General features: G+C 41.3%; 2 protein-coding genes across 3 annotated transcripts in view; one reads left to right on the top strand and one right to left on the bottom strand.

The window, feature by feature from the left end:
• Positions 1-6,849, bottom strand: part of vps9d1 (VPS9 domain containing 1) — a 28,481-nt gene extending 21,632 nt beyond the window's left edge. Inside the window, exons 1-5 of the mRNA XM_040007654.1 lie at positions 6,691-6,849; positions 4,722-4,794; positions 2,733-2,930; positions 2,397-2,568; positions 2,074-2,185 (exon numbers count right to left, since the gene is read on the bottom strand). Coding sequence (XP_039863588.1) covers positions 2,074-2,185; positions 2,397-2,568; positions 2,733-2,930; positions 4,722-4,794; positions 6,691-6,783 — 648 coding nt within the window. The 5' untranslated portion in view covers positions 6,784-6,849. The remainder of the gene's footprint in view (positions 1-2,073; positions 2,186-2,396; positions 2,569-2,732; positions 2,931-4,721; positions 4,795-6,690) is intronic.
• Positions 6,850-8,996: 2,147 nt separating this feature from the next.
• On the top strand, positions 8,997-16,190 carry zgc:56622 (uncharacterized protein LOC326033 homolog). 2 transcript variants are annotated; one of them, XM_040007907.1, is made up of 10 exons: positions 8,999-9,384; positions 10,450-10,626; positions 11,749-11,865; positions 12,513-12,590; positions 12,871-12,987; positions 14,654-14,766; positions 15,344-15,431; positions 15,509-15,592; positions 15,853-15,935; positions 16,008-16,190. In XM_040007907.1, exons 1-10 carry the CDS (start codon positions 9,295-9,297, stop codon positions 16,039-16,041), a joined length of 981 nt encoding a protein of 326 aa, XP_039863841.1. In that variant the 5' UTR covers positions 8,999-9,294; the 3' UTR covers positions 16,042-16,190. The 2 variants fall into 2 exon arrangements, with proteins under 2 accessions (XP_039863842.1, XP_039863841.1); XM_040007908.1 differs by lacking the exon at positions 11,749-11,865 and having other exon boundaries at positions 8,997-9,384.
• Positions 16,191-16,208: the final 18 nt, after the last annotated feature.

Here is a 16,208-nt window from a genome sequence, read left to right as displayed (position 1 = left end):
GGGAAAAGTGTGTCAAATTTCTGTTTAGGCTGAGCAGAGACAAAAAAGAAAGAGCAATCACATAAACACTGTTTTCCCACAACCGTTCCCACACACACTAATACACGTCATTTAAGGATTTACATTTTGGCTGCTGCCTGAGCTTTTGTTTGGAGCTGATGAAATACATGATGTAATGGAGCATTATGAATGTGAAGAGTAATGCTGGGAAAACAATGAGATGGTGAGTGAGTCTGGCATTGCGATGAAACTTGACTCGGCTAGCTGCGTTTAGTTCGCATAACCGAAATAAACACTATTTTTGTGCAACATTAAACTTTTATTTTGATAAATTCTTTCTTTGCCTCATTTACAGGTAACAAAATCAAATCACACACAAAAGTAAAATGTGAATATGTGTGTTCTTATCTTTAAATTACCTTTGAATGTACTTTCACAGCATGCTCATATGTTAATGTTAAATACTTAAAAAGCACCACTCTAATGCTGCTTGCCATCAGCTCTGACCTGTTCTTTGGCATGCTCCTCACATCTCTGCAGTATGTTAGGGTGCAGCACCCTGCTGAAGAGCCCATTGCTGATGAGGGCGTTACATTAAGGTGGAGGAGTTTAGTAAGGGGGAATATATTGAAGTAGCATCAACATGAAGGTGAATTTCTGAGATTTACACTGAGCCCTGTACTGCCTCCTCAGGCCTGCCTTCTTCTGGTTCATTATGGAAACTTTGGCTCTTCTCTCATTGATGCACACTATAGACAACTGTGAGCAATGCACTTACCAAGAGCTAATCCATCTAAAACACACCCAGCCTGATACTGGTGACAGTGACGAAGATGTCAGGAAAGACGGACCAATCCTGAGCACTGAATATGTCACCTGCACCGTCCGTCAAGCATAGGCCATCTTTTCAGTAGGAGAGGAAACACTCAGAACCACAAAGTGAAACTAATTAGAATAAAAACCGTTTGTCTTTCTTTGTCTTCCCTTTTATCAAAATATAATCTTCACTGTTACTATGAGGAAGTGACTGGGTAAATATGCTAGCATAAAATGAAGGTTTGACAGTTTAAAAAGTTATATTAAGATTGATATAAAAGTCATTAAAATTTTATTTATTTTTATCTTTGTTGAAGTTGAAAGTTGAAGCACATTTATGAATCGCCTCCTGTTTTAACAACACCTTGTATAAGTTCTGGGATTGAAGGTTTCAATATGTGAAATATAGAAGTCTGCATGAAAGCGTAAAACCTGTATATGTTCCTCAGCATCAACAGTATCTTCACATAATCGCGACACTGCCATCAACCAGAGCTTAATAAAAACCCAACAACAACACAATTTGACATGTTTTTAGATATCGTCACAGGCTGGGCTCTGGCCTCCCTCTCACACTTCAGTTAAAACTTTACTGTTGCCCAAATTTGAAATGTTTTCAATAAACTTTACCTACCAATTTTTAGACCCTTTTCCAAAAAAAGCCCCCCTTTGTTTCATTTGTGCCACACACATCCAAATTGAGTGTGCTGTGGTCATTTAGTGACAGGGAACAACAAACTTCAGCGAGTACGGGAGACAGAAAGTAGCAATCAGAGCGCGACCATTATCATTAAGTTATGTCTATGATAACTCTGTCAGATGACATCACGGCAGCCTCGTGGCTTTAGAGGGGGAAAAAAAGACTAAGTGTGATTGAATATCCAGGCAAATCGGACCAAATATGTATACACATGCTGCAAAACTGGAAGGAATAATATCAATAATTGAATCCCTTCTTTCAGGTGAAACTCTAAAAACCAGTGGGATGTTTGGACCGACTCTTCCTCAGGAAGTTTGTCCTCTGGCTAAGAAAAATCATCTACCTGTTATATTCCACATGCAAAATAAAGGTGCAAACAAAAAATACTGTTAAACAAATTTTTATATATCACTAAAATAAAAAATGTAACATTTTTGGAAATCGTTTTAACAGAAGTTGTCACATCTTTACATTTTTAAATAAACTTGTGCTCAAACAAGGACAACAAAGTAGCGTATGTGACAACAGACTGAGACGAGTTCATTTCCCAAACTTACCAAAGATGTCTTCTGGTAGGCTTGACCAGGTGTGAGTCTCGCCAGGCGAGCTTCGTAATTAGCTTTCAGCTTCTGGTTCAAACGTGAGGCTTCTTCGATGGGTGTCAGCTCCCTGCAGCGCACAAACGCATAAACAAACAATACATGACTCACGGCGCGCGTCAATTTAGATAACAAATCGAATGCAACACGTTTGCTGTTTCACTTGAAAACACTGTGCTTTTACAGGAATCCAGAGCAACTACTAAGTCTGTTCTTCTTTGTTTGTCCAGCTTCTATCACTGGAGCAGTATTTCCTCTCCTTGATGAAAACCAGTCTTTACTTTTTGCTCGTGTCCTGCGACGCTTCTGCTTGTAGTTTGTGGAAGACTTCGGGAGGCAGGAAAGGTGAGGGCTCCTCGGCTTCGTCTGACAACGGCCTGCTGCGACCGCTCACTCTGGGACTCGAGGATTTATGGTCTGTGGCCACAGGAGCACCACCCGCAGGTACTGTGACTGCAATCAAACAGAGACCAAGAGCTCAGGATAAAGACACAATGAGATGACGTAACACTGTGCAGCAGGTCACATCTGACTTGTGACTCCTGGCTCCAACTTAGCAGTGACTGACCAGTGTGTTTATAGAAGAGATGCTTCTGATTGGAGGAGAACGTACTCACCAGTGTCTGCAGTGTGAGAGGCAGGGACGACCGCAGTCTGATGGGGCTCTGGTAGGCCAGGTGAACCCGAAGAGAAAGCAGAAGCTGACAGGTCGGGGGGCTCGGTGCTCTTCCCTACAAATGACTTGGCTCGCTCCAGACACTGCTCAGCTAGGGTCAACATCCGAGCCACTTCCACTGACACCATCTCCTTTTCCACTGAGGCCAGAAAGACACATATCACGCCATGAGATGGGATTAATCTCTCTACTATACACAGGTCATCACATGGCATGAGAAAGCTGATTGAATTTCACAAATGGTTGATTAGTTCAAGCCTTGATCGGAATGATTAACAGTGTTGGAACAAGAGGATTACTGAGTAGCAACCCTTGATTGGTCCGGGTCACAAATCCATCGAGTCCAACACGCTCACATTCAGGTGGTACCCTTATGGCTTGCAGATAACACTGCTTTTTGATTGATCAAAGCAGCCACACAAACAGGTCATGGTGCCATGATTGCTGGTACACTGAGGCTACATCCACACGTACACGGGTGTTTTTGAAAACGGAGATTTTCCATTTTCTTTCTTTTTAAAAATCCCGTCCACACGTGCAGTTTGGAAAAATATCTCCGTCCACATGTAAACGCCAAAAACGCAGTCAAACGTTGTCAAGAACGTGCCAAATCCTAGCCGTGCAGAAATGTTGGCCAGTCTAGAAGCCTGGGAGGGAAAGAGTAAACAGGGTTTTATGCAAACCTTCAGGACAAAAGCTTTGTGTTTTTCTGGAAAGGCAGCTAATTTTGTGTTACTTTTCAAGTACCTTCATCATTTCAAATGTTAATAACCAGAAACAGGATTTCGGCTGGTGTAGACTCACAACTTAGGAATGAACTAAATGCATACAGCATGCATAAATTTTAATTACATTTTTTGTTAATTTATTCAAAACTGACGACGCCTCTGCCTTTCTGAATGGATGGACAGTAACTGCATGTGTAAGCGTGTAAAAACTGCACACAGAGTAACAGCAACAGTTTTTTGTCTCATTGTAGAAATTCATCTCATGTAAACAATAACGTGGCGCACAGCGTCACGTCAAACAAGGTGCACACCTTTGAGCTTGCGTGAGTAAATCTCAGTTTTCTGCGTCCACATGTAAACACAAAAACAGAGTTTTTTGAGAATCTCTACCCTGGCAGGAGTTTTTAAAAATCTCAGTGTTCAGTGATCGAAAACGCCGTTTTCATGTGGACGTAGCCTGAGATGATGAACAGATGAGCCTATCTGCCTCGTAAAAACAATCACCTTTAAACCCACAGATGTTAAACCGAGTAGAGCTTTGGTAACTGTGGCGGCCACAGGATATGATTTACCAACAGACTCCATATAAAAGATTCAATTATTGGCCATTTTCATGTTGTACATTTTTGGGCTGTAGCCCTATAGTCCCCTATTAAATCTGGACACAGCGATGAAACTGCTCGGATGTATCCATGAATAACAAATGCTGAAACATTTTTGTTCCATTTTTGAGCTTCAAAGATGTAGTACCTTTAAGAAACATTAATGCAGTTACATTTCATACTCTGAATGAGCTGCCACTTTTACATGTTGTGCGCCTTATGAGTCCACTGCTATACAAACATTTTAAAGAGTTCTGAAGTGCGGGACTCTTTGATAATAACAAACAGCACTGATTTTTGGATCAGGAAGTGAGCAATGCTTTTTCCTGCTCTGAAGTTGTGGGCCTGGCTCACTCGAGGAAGCACTGCTCCAGGAACTTTCGGTACGTCTATATTGTCAGAGGTTGCTTCTCGTAAGGTATTAAAGGAACAGAGGAAACGGTCAGGAGGGTAGTTCTGCTTGTAAACTGGTTCATGTTCCGTGTTCAGTGTCTGCTTTAACAAGCACTGGACTGTTCGCACACTAACAGGTAAACTGAGCAGAGACCTTATACCATTATGCTCCTTCATCATCAGTCACACATTTCCTTCAGCTCTTACTCTGTGAAACAGCTTCCTCCAAAAGTGCATGTGATATGTAGTTGATGGTCCGGAGGTATTCACAGTAAGCTTCCTGCAGAGAGACCACAAACAGGCCATCAGTTGTTATAAGTACACAGGCTGCTGATAACCTCACACACTGGCATGCATCGCATTAACACATTAGTTGCAGTTTTTAGTCCCTCCAACTTTGATAAAGAAAGAGTTTTGTAACTCAGGAAAGCAGTTCAGCTTTGGACTGGTTACATGTGGTGCTGAGGATAATCTGTTTTTAGAGGAAGCCTAGTTGCACTTTAACTAGTACAAAGGATGCCCTGGGTCTAAATTCACACCTACTGTTTCTGTGCACCAGGACAGAGACAGACAGGTGACAGTGCCTACAGATTAGGTCACTGCCAGCTATGGTCAGGGGTCACCTCAACCCAACCAATCAAAACTTATAAACAACAGCATTTATTTTGTTCTGCCAATAGAAAAATATATCACATGCACACAAACAGACTCCAAGGAACATATTAGATACTGCGCAGAGCCCTCAAACTCGCAGGCTTCCTGTAAAGGACCCGAGTTTGAGAACATCACCATAGAGGAAAATATATACGCTGATCAATCACAACTTTATAAACACCGACAGGTGAAGTGAATAATCATCTCTTCATCAAAGAACGTGTTAGTGGGTGGGATATATTACAGAGCAAGTGAACATTTTGTCCTTAAAGGTGACGTTAGAAGCAGGAAAAATGGGCAAATGTGAAGATTTGAGTGAAGGGCCAAATTGTGACCCAGAGCAGCTCTCTGATTTTTAAAATGTAAAAACAAATAAGCTGTTGTGGGGTGTTCCTGGTCTGCAGGGATCGGGGGGACAGTATCTATCAAAGTGGTCCAAGGAAGGAACAGCGACAGGGTGATGGGTGGCCAAGGCTCACTGATGCATGCGTGAGTGACAGCTGGCCTGTTCTGCTAGGAAACCTTGGATCCTGCCATCCACATGGATGTTACTTTGACAGGTACTGCCTACATGAGCATGGTTGCAGATCATGTGGACCAGGGATGGGGAATGCCAGGCCTCAAGGGCCGGTGTCCTTGATCCAACACAGCTGATTCAAATGGCTAAATGACCTCCTCAACATGTCTTGAGGTTTTCCAGAGGCCTGGTAATGAACTAATCATTTGATTCAGGTGTGTTGACCCAGGGTGAGATCTAAAACCTGCAGGACACTGACCCTTGAGGCCTGGAGTTGGACTCCCCTGCCCTACAGACTCTCTGATGGCTGGAGCTTCTTTCAGCAGGATAATGCGCCCTGTCACAAAGCAGAAACTGTTCAGCAATGATTTGGAGCAAAACAACGAGTTTAAAGTGTTGACTTGAGATGGGAGCATCTGTGGAATGTGAACAAACAAGGCTGATCCACGGAGGTCCCACCGAAGAGCTTACAGGACTTAAAAGATCTGTTGTAAACATCTTGGTGCAGACACCAGAGTGCAGACCAGCTTCAGGGTCTACTCGACGGGTCAGGGGGCCACACGCAGGTGGTCACAGTGTGATGGGAAAACGAAAAAGAAACCACAATCCACAGAAGAGTGTTTGTTTCCTCTGCATGTTTTAGCTCGACGTGTTTTGAATAACACGAGTGAAACTGCCAGGTTTGTCTCTGTTTTTAGACGCAAATATTCTTTATTATAACGCATCGTAAACACTGGTGTTATGCGTGTACAATAAACTTGATGACAATGCAGCAAAAAGGCGCTTTCATAGGACAAAACACTGAGGTGAGTCTCGGGATGGCAGTGAATAAATATCATTATTAATTAAAGGTAGTTTTGCATGTATAGATTAACGAGCAGGTTAACGTTATGTGGCTAACCACTGACAGCCTCCGCCCCCTCCCTCTGTTTACATCCCCACCCGCCGCTTCCTGTCCGCTTCCCGCTGCTGTGTCCGTGCTGTCGGCCCCCGGGGCTCACTGACCTTGTGTCTGTTCCCTCCGTCCAGCTGTATTGCCACTTTAGCCATTTTCATGGCATTTTGTAGTGGTTTCGCTCCGCTGTCAACTTTAGCCATGGGTTTACCCTGGTGCCCCTTCTTCGTTTTACGTTGGTTCCGCCTCTTCTTCCTCGTTTTTACTGGGTAGGCTACACAGCGCCCTCTACCGCTTCAGACTGTTTAGGCACAGTTCAGTGTTAGTGTTATCTAGTGAGAGCAGGACATAGTTCCTGGTGTTCAAGGCTATGCACGAATGTGTCCTTCTGCATCAGACAAACAGTCTGCAGAAGGACGCAGTTTTCTTCTTCTTCCGGCTCCCTTTAGGGGTCGCCACAGTGCATCATCTGCTTTCATCTTACCCCAGCATCCTCCTCTGTCACACCAGCCCTCTGCATGTTCACCTTCACTACTTCCATGACCCTTTTTCTGAGGTCTTCCTCTTTTCCTCCTGCCTCTCAGCTCAATCTTCATCATCTTTTGCCCAGTATATCGACTCTCAGCCTGAGCTGTCCCTCTGATGTATTCATTTCTAATCCTCTCCATCCTCGTCACTCTCGATGAGAATCTTATGGTCTTCAGTTCTCCCACCTCCAGTAAACCCGACATCAGAGCAGGTCTCACTACCATCCTGCAAACCTTCTCTTTCACTCTTGCTGCTAGCCTTCTGTCACACATCACCCCTGACACTGTAAATGATATGGGATGTGGGGATCTGGTTCTTTTAGTGTAATGCTTTTTTTCCAGTTTATGCAGTGTATTTATATTTGACAGAAACACTCATTATTTAGTCAAAGTCTTATATTTTAAACCGAGGTCCCTTGTCTTTGTCTGAGCCCTTGAACAAAAATGTGTCCATAACTTGCCACCGCAGAGTGAGCTGTTCGCATATTTTGACCTCAACTATGCTTCCCTTTGGACAATAAAAATTACACTGAGATGCTATAAAGAAATTGCTCATACTTACATGCCTGACCCTACATGCCTTTAACTGTATTATCGTGTGGTTATTATAATATTATTACAATAAAAAATATAGCACAGTAACTTATAATTGCTAGCTCATAATTGCTGTTTGTAAGTAAATGATATCACATATAATAATTATTGTTGATGCTTGTAAGATGTAATACACCTTAGTGTATTTTTTTTATTATTTTTTTATTAATCCTTTATTTATCCAGGTAAAAAAATCTCATTGAGATTAAAAATCTCATTTCCAAGAGAGACCTGGCAAAACACAGAGTTTTTATATTTTGGCTTATCTACACATTAAACTTCATTCTGCTCGATAAAGTGTTTTATACATAAACTGTGGTGATTTTATTGCTTTACGCCATAAAATAAACCCATCGTCCCCATATGAGAACATGCGTTTGAAAAGAATTCCTTTTTTTGTGCTTATCGGGTTAGACAAAACCAAAAAGCATTTAGAAATTAGAATTGCATGCCAAACGAGAGCTTGGGTGCATTGCTTGGTTTTGGTTTTTGAATAGGAAAAACATAAAAAGCAAACTGAAACCATGCGGAGTGCAGTCATGTAAAAACAAAAAGCACAGCAGATGTTTTCATCATATTGAAACAAGCAAACATTTGAGCCTCTTTAATTAAAACAGAACCTACTTGTTTGATTTACTTGAACACCACCAAAAACACCAAAAACCTGTCAGGTGTTAAAATTCTGAGTAAACGTATTACACCTCTGAAACTACTATAGGCTCTTTAGCATACAGGCTCAGATATCAGTTTCTGAAAATGTTGACCACTCTTCCAAAAACAACTTTTATGAGGTGGATTAGAAACAGGATTGAAACCTGGGGTTTGAAATATCAGGTACAGCAAATGTAATTAGACAAAAATTACATCATGAAATTAAAACAAAAGTTACATTAAAACATGAAGTTGGTGTCATAAAATCAGTTTAATCCAAAAGTGAAATTATAAATGTAAAAAAAATACAAGCAATTTTAAAATAAGAGAACCACTAAGAAACAAGCACAGACATGAGGAATTAATACGATGAGAAATTGTATTAAATGCAAAATGACATTAAAATCTGAACTTACAATAAATGACTTAAGAAATGTAAAATATATATAATTTTCATTTTAAAAAATGTGGCTGCACAAACCGGTGATACAAGATCGCCATCTAATGTGGAAGCGGGAACATTACAGTGGATTTGTTTTAGTGCAACTAAGGCAAGGTGCATGTGTGTGCATGCGTGTGTGCATGTGTGTGCATGCGTGTTTGTATTGCTATCACGATGGGAGAAGTGACCTTTGCAACACGTTCCTCCTCACTTACTATTTACAGATAAATACTACATGCTAGTGAAGTTCTCTGCATGTTGTCCAATAATTAACTTGTGGACTGATAGCACAGAAAGAAAAGGAAATGAGTGGGTGGAAGAGAAGAAAACCAAGTGAGCGAAGGTCAGAAACATGAGCTAAAGTAAAATCAGCAAAGAAAAAGGAAGGACACTGACTCAGCAGAAGCACTCTGAGGGGGAAAGAGGAAGAAGAAAGCCGTGACAGTGCGCGGTTGTGAACTGAGTGGCTTTTTTGTTGTTTTTCTCTCACGGTGGGGAAAATGTACTCTGTGGAGGACACACAGGTGGCCAGGAACGTTGAGCTGAATGACGGCTCTCGAATGCCACTGCTGGGTCTTGGGACATGGAAGGTAGCCCCATTTCTTTATCTGCATTTAACTTTGAGAAGTTGCTCAGTGTTACTGTTTTCTCATGTATTGTTAAGAGTTACTATATGTTTACTAATGCCTTCTAATACATGCATTTAAAGGCATACTTACTGATATTTGTGAAGGGAGGTGATTAGAAGGACTTGATTGTGATTGGCAGACATCAATCACTCTTTCAGGTGACAGAGTCAAGTTTAATAATAAGACACATGCATCCAAACAGTGGTTTCAAAACTTTAGAGGTCGAAATTAATATTCGGACTTTATAATTACATATGAAGCCAGTAACTGGATCAAAGTTTTCCCTTACATGTGATTTAACACATATCCAAAAAAGCCTTAGATCAGGCAAACACCAAGCTCAGCCATCATCGAGTGGCTCAACAGACACATTTCTACAAAGCAAACTGATGATTCTTATATTATATGATTTGTCACTTGAACCATTAACTATGGTTATCAGCAACTGATGTACATTTGCACACCACTTTGCTATCAAGCGGCAATCCAGATCCTCCATCCTGCTGTATCTGACACACAGTGGCGTGAGGTCACCCATTATTAGTATCTTAACAAGAAGTTATCAGCTAATGTTAACATGCTTAGTTAGCAAGCTGATAAACAGCAGGGGTGCAATGCACGGGTAGAGACAATTGGTGCTAAGTAACTAATAAAGTGGTCCAAACCAAAACTGAAGCCAAATCTTCTTGGTTTGTTTGTACTGCTTAGCATGCTGTATCATGCTGTATCATGCTGTATCATGCTGTATCATGTGTGAGATAATCAATGAAAAATGCCCATAAAAGCACAGTAGAGAAGTTCAGTTTAGTGACCTGCTGAGAAGAGGCCTATCAGACATTGGCATGACTGTCACCAATGGTGCTGCTTGACTTCATGCACATCTGTGATGTTATTTTGACCCTCTCAACTTTGTATTATCTGTTGTATTATCTATCTCACATAAATTCTCTCTGCATTGGTGTAAATGTGCCCAGGAACCAAGAGTAAGGTTAGCAGACACTAACTCTACTGTCCTGCTTGTTGCAGTCCTCTCATCTGTCCCCGACCTCGATCCAGGGCGCAGTAGAGACTGGCATCGCGGCTGGATACCGCCACATAGATACTGCCTACAGTTATCAAAACGAGGTGGACATTGGAAAGGCTCTGCGCTCCAAGATGCAGCAGGGCATCATCCGACGTGAAGATATGTTTATTGTCAGCAAGGTGGGAAAGTAGTTGGTGTTAGAGGTGGGACAGCATGAGGAGGAAGAGTCCGAACTTCTTATTTGTCCTTTCCAATCTTTTTCTTTTACTTTTTGTCTGTAAGATTTACCAGAAATGTCCTTCAACGCACATATTAAACAAATATGTAAGACTGCTTTCTTCCATTTGCACAACATCTCTAAAATGAGAAATATCCTGTCTCAGAGTGACGCTGAAAAACTAGTTCATGCATTTATTACTTCCAGGCTGGACGACTGTAATTCATTATTATCAGGAAGTCCTAAAAACTCCCTGAAAAGCCTTCAGCTAATCCAAAATGCTGCAGCAAGAGTCCTGACAGGGACTAGAAAGAGAGAACAGATTTCCCCTTCACTGGCTCCCTGTTACAACCAGAATTCAAAATCCTGCTCCTCACATACAAGGTCTTAAATAATCAGGCCCCATCTTATCTCAATGACCTTGTAGTACCATATCACCCTATTAGAGCACTTCACTCTCACACTGCAGGCCTACTTGTTGTTCCTAGAGTATTTAAAAGTAGAATGGGAGGCAGAGCCTTCAGTTTTCAGGCCCCTCTTCTGTGGAACCAGCTTCCAGTTTGGATTCAGGAGACAGACACTATCTCTACTTTCAAGATTAGGCTTCAAACTTTCCTGTTTGCTAAAGCATATAGTTAGGGCTGGACCAGGTGACCCTGAATCCTCCCTTAGTTATGCTGCAATAGGTGTGGACTGCTGGGGGATTCCCATGATGCACTGGGTGTTTCTTCTTCAGTCACCTTTTTTTTTGGACCCACATTGAGTTGATATTTCATTAGTTATTATTAATCTCCGGCTCTCTTCCACAGCATGTCTTTGTCCCATCTTCCTCCCGTCTATCCCCAACCAATCACAGCAGATGGCCCCGCCCCTCCTTGAGCCTGGCTCTGCTGGAGGTTTCTTCCTGTTAAAAGGGAGTTTTTCTTTCCACTTTTGCCAAAGCACTTGCTCATAGGGGGTCATATGATTGTTGGGGTTTTCTTTGTCTGTAAAAATGAATTGAATTATTATTTCAAAGTACCCAGATTTATGCATCACGCTGCTGTATGTTAATGTTTATCTCGCTGTGCTTTAACCTTTCTAGCTGTGGTGTACCCATCATGCCCCAGAAGACATCCCTGTGTGCCTCAATAAGTCCCTAAGTGATCTCCAACTGGACTACCTGGATCTTTATCTTGTGCATTTCCCTGTTGGCCTAAAGGTTGAGCAGAGATTTCCAATTCTGACAGTTTCACTGTCCTTTATTCTGCCATTCTTCATTTGGCTTTGACTTAAGAATAAGTTCATCTTCTGGAATAGTCGACCTTCAGGAGTCAACCATGTATTCAATTCCCATTCAGGCAAATTGGAGATAAAAGCAGAGACTCCAGTGCAGTATCCATCTGTTAAACTCACTTTAACAATAAAGACATTCTAGGCAAATTTATTCAAGGAGCTAGGTGCTGGTAACCAAATCAGCAAGCATGAGCACCTCTGTAAAAGAAGACCTTGTGGAAGTGTGCTGGTCTAGAATATTCAGGTGTGTGTTTTAACAAATGCCAAAGAGGAAAGATATCGGCAGTGATCTTAGAGGAGGAACTACCTATCGATCTGGGAAGGTCATTGCTGCTAAAAACAGCTGAACGAGCTTCTGAAACGTTGGATGCAGTTTTTCATATACTGCTTCTGCATCCTGGCTTAGGTTTTGTTAGATCGACACGGTGTAATGTGTCAGGAGTTGTTGTTCATGTCAGGTTGTATTTAAAAATACACTGCTCAAAAAAAGGAATGAAAGCCTTAGAACTGAAAGAGGGTGCACTGTGGCGAAAGATGTGCCATCTGTCTGATGGACTTTTATTTTCACTGCAGAAAATGGGTGATGAGCTTTTCCCAAGGAAGGATGGAAAGATAGTGACCTCTGACGTAGACTACGTAGATGTGTGGAGGGTAAGAAGATACAGTCTGTATGCTTGTTTGAATAACAGCACTGAATAATCATATGAGTAAATGTTAATGACAGATAAATGAACCATAAATGATAATAAAATGGTCAAAGTAAATAGTTATGACCCAGATGTGAACTGTGAATCATATAAATACAGCTCCATACATCATTTAACTAAATTCTTATAGAATCTTTTACATTTTTATCTGTGATCTAACTGATATTAAAAGCAGATTTTTTTTCAGGCAAACTAAATTGTAAAAAGTTGTCTTGTGTTTGCAGGGGATGGAAGCACTGCAAGCCTCGGGGAAAGTAAAGAGCATCGGTGTGTCCAACTTCAGCATCCTGCAGCTGGAGAGACTCCTCGCTCTGTGCAGGGTTCCCCCTGCGGTCAATCAGGTACTGCAGATGCGTCCATTTACATTCGCTGAAGCTGTGAAGGCTCATTTCCACGAGCTCTACAACATCTCCTAGTTCATTTTGTAATTAACTGGTGTTTGTACAAAGATGTAGCATGTTCCCAGAGGTTTGTTTCTACGGTTACAATCAATCCCATTATATGTTATAGATAAAAAAAAACTTTTCCAAAGCTTTTGCACCTAACTAGCCCCAGACGGTTCATCACAGAAACACAGCTTAAATGTCTGAAACACAAGGCTTGATTGCACAATGTGTGCTTCTGCAGTTTTGACATAGGTTAATCTCTCTCTGTTACACACACACTCATTATCTTAGTGAGGACATCTCATTGACATTATGCTTTCCCTAGCCACTTACCCTAACCATCAAAAATGAATGCCTAAACTTTAGTAGCCAATTTTCTGTCCTCACAAAGAAGTCTAAATATTTACACACACACACACACACACACACACACACACACACACACACACACACACACACACACACACACACACACGTGGTTGTGTAAGACATTTTATGAGTACCATTTCCATTTATTGTCAGTCTGTTTGAGCCAGTTATTAATTGCTAAGTGTAACAGCTGATAGCTGATTTGAAATCAGTCACTCTGATTGGTGGTTTTGGATTTCCTTTCATTTTCAGCCTATCCAGACCAACATAGCCATCGTCCTTTGTGTGTGAGGAACAAGTTCAGATCATTGCGGTGGTAGCACACTGCTGCTGAGGAAATTCATTAGTGCTGTTTGCCTCCTCACATCACAATCCCTGCATTTATTTTAAATCAGAGCTCTTCATTTTTTGTATTTTGTATCACTGCTGTAACACACTTTCCTAGAATTTGGGGTAATAAATGATTTAACATCTCTTATTTTTTCAGCTAGCTGTATATAGAATGTAGTCATCGTGGTAACTTTAACTGCTTTTAATGACACAGATGGAAGCAATTTAAAGTTAAGGAGATATGGTGCATTGAAATTTCTGCCTTGTCCTCTCAGGCAGTCTGTCCCTCCTGACAGTGACCGGAGGGACTTGAGGGACTTCCATTAATAAAGTGGAGGGTTGTCCACTTTATTAATGGAAGACAAAAGTGCTTCAGGTTTTGTGGAATTTTCGAAAAAAGAAAAAAAGTCATCAGTGGGTTATTCAATTTGATCAGCGCTAAGATGCCTAAAAACGTTTATTTCACTCTTTAAAGCCTTTTAACAGTATAAGTATCAGCTGCTAACACCATTAGCTTTTGTAGCTGACCAATCCAACCACCAAATAACAGGCTAGGTCCAGCAGCAGCAACAATCCCACTGCAGTTTCTCCAGAAATCAGTCCTGTTTAAGTCAGTCACTATCAGTCCTGAACTAAGTTGTCAGACTTCTTATGACAGTGTGGAGTTTTGGAAAGCCGTGTTCAGTAAGGACTAGTAAACTTTTTTTTTTTTTCAATTTAGTTGCTCAAAGTTGGACTTTGTTTTCCTGCATTGGTGAATCAGTCCGGAGCTGAATTATTATGATTGTGCAGATTCTTCCGGTGTCATGTTCTTTTTCTTGTGATAATGTCACATGTGTTTTCTGTAAAGTGAGAAATTGTGAGCTACTGAAACATTTTAGAGTCTCGACTCGACTGTTGTACGTTTACATGTCGTCCACAGGTGGAGCTACATCCTTACCTGATCCAGACAGATATGATGGAGTTCTGCAAATCCAAGAACATTGCCTTGACAGCCTACAGCCCCTTCGGTTCACCTGGGAGACCCTCAGAACTGTACGAGGTCTTGCCTCATGATCCGCACCGACAACCAAATCAGAAAAACAGACATGGAGAACTTTTTGTTCTTTAAATGTTTGAAACCTTTATTATATATACAGATATATAACATATCTCCAAGGCTGAGAAGATAAAAAAGAGATGTTTTTTGAATATTTTTAAAAGTTCGGCCAGTAAACTGACTCATAGGAAGTAAAGGTCATAACAAACTTGCTGTGCAGACTCTGGATCTCATTTTGATGAAGTGCAAACTATTTTATGGAATTCGACTATTGGGGTAGGGAAAAATAGATGTAAATATATCCTGATATTTAGGATGGTTTTCATGGCACAAACATAAACACATGCACTATTTATAATGGTGTGGTCCTCTTAGGTTGCAGATATATTTTATCTCAGTGGTTCTTTTGTGTCCCCATATTAGTTTGTCTCTTTCCATTTGGTAGAGCTAACTTTATGTCTCTTCGTGGTCTGCATCTTTTAGATATATGCAGCTAACAGTAGCTAATAGCTACATCCAACAGAGGACTTGTTCATCTCTTAACCCGTCTTCATAAATCCTTCCGTGTCACAGGTTAAGAGAAGACACAGATCCATATAAGCTGCTGGAGGACCCAGTCATTGCTGATATCGCCAAGAAGCACAAACGCAGTCCTGCACAGGTCAGGCTGATAAAGTGTGTGTGTGTGTGTGTGTGTGTGTGTGCACTCATTAGTTAGTAACAGTGAACTTTTCTCAGGTCCTGCTGAGGTACCACGTGCAGCAGGGTGTTGCAGTCATCCCCAAGAGTGAAAAGCCTCACCACATCCTTGAAAACACAAAGGTAAGAAACCATTGTCGCTCTGGTGAGACAAAGATGCTTACCATGATTTTCTCGGTGGGCGTATTAAACCTGCACTCTTTTTAACGACCACTAGGGGGCAGGCCCTCTGGTTGACTCGCTGCACCATTGTGTGGTACAAATTGTTATTACACAAAAGGCCCCAGTTCAATTTCAGTTGACAGCGCCTCAGCAATTGTATAGTTTTAGTTCAGGAGTGTAGTGTAAGTATATTTAGAGCCTCGTTGTCGGTTTCTCTCCAGATCTTTGACTTCAGTCTGACTGAAGAAGACATGAGTGCTCTGAAGGGACTGAACCGAGGGTGGAAGGCCTGTGAAATTGAAGAGTAAGTCAACCACCTTCCTGCTGTAGCTGCATTCTCCAGCATCAAACCAATGATTGCTCTTTTGTCTCTCAGAATCAAGTCTCACCCGTACTACCCCTTCACCTGAGAGAGAAGACGCCACAACGACCAGCGCTGGAGCATCCATCAGTGACCTGTTTACTAATAACGATGAAATGTTTAGAATGATAAGAGCCAATGATAAGCTCGCTTTGCTCTTTTAATATTTTTTTTAATTAAAGAAAAAATGTACAAATGCACAGACGAATACTTCTG

This window comes from Simochromis diagramma, unplaced genomic scaffold (genome assembly GCF_900408965.1).
Source record: "Simochromis diagramma unplaced genomic scaffold, fSimDia1.1 OVJJ01000545.1, whole genome shotgun sequence".
Taxonomy (NCBI): domain Eukaryota; kingdom Metazoa; phylum Chordata; class Actinopteri; order Cichliformes; family Cichlidae; genus Simochromis; species Simochromis diagramma.
The sequence above is the reverse complement of the archived record's forward strand: the minus strand, read 5'-3'. Positions and strand labels throughout refer to the sequence as shown.

What these genes read in the sequence shown, in the direction of transcription:
- zgc:56622 (XM_040007907.1), top strand. Translation starts at nt 9,295, where the DNA reads ATGTACTCTGTGGAGGACACACAGGTGGCCAGGAACGTTGAGCTGAAT. An exon ending in ACAAACGCAGTCCTGCACAG is followed by an intron (nt 15,432 to 15,508) that starts GTCAGGCTGATA and finishes AACTTTTCTCAG; the next exon opens with GTCCTGCTGAGGTACCACGT. An exon ending in ACATCCTTGAAAACACAAAG is followed by an intron (nt 15,593 to 15,852) that starts GTAAGAAACCAT and finishes GTTTCTCTCCAG; the next exon opens with ATCTTTGACTTCAGTCTGAC.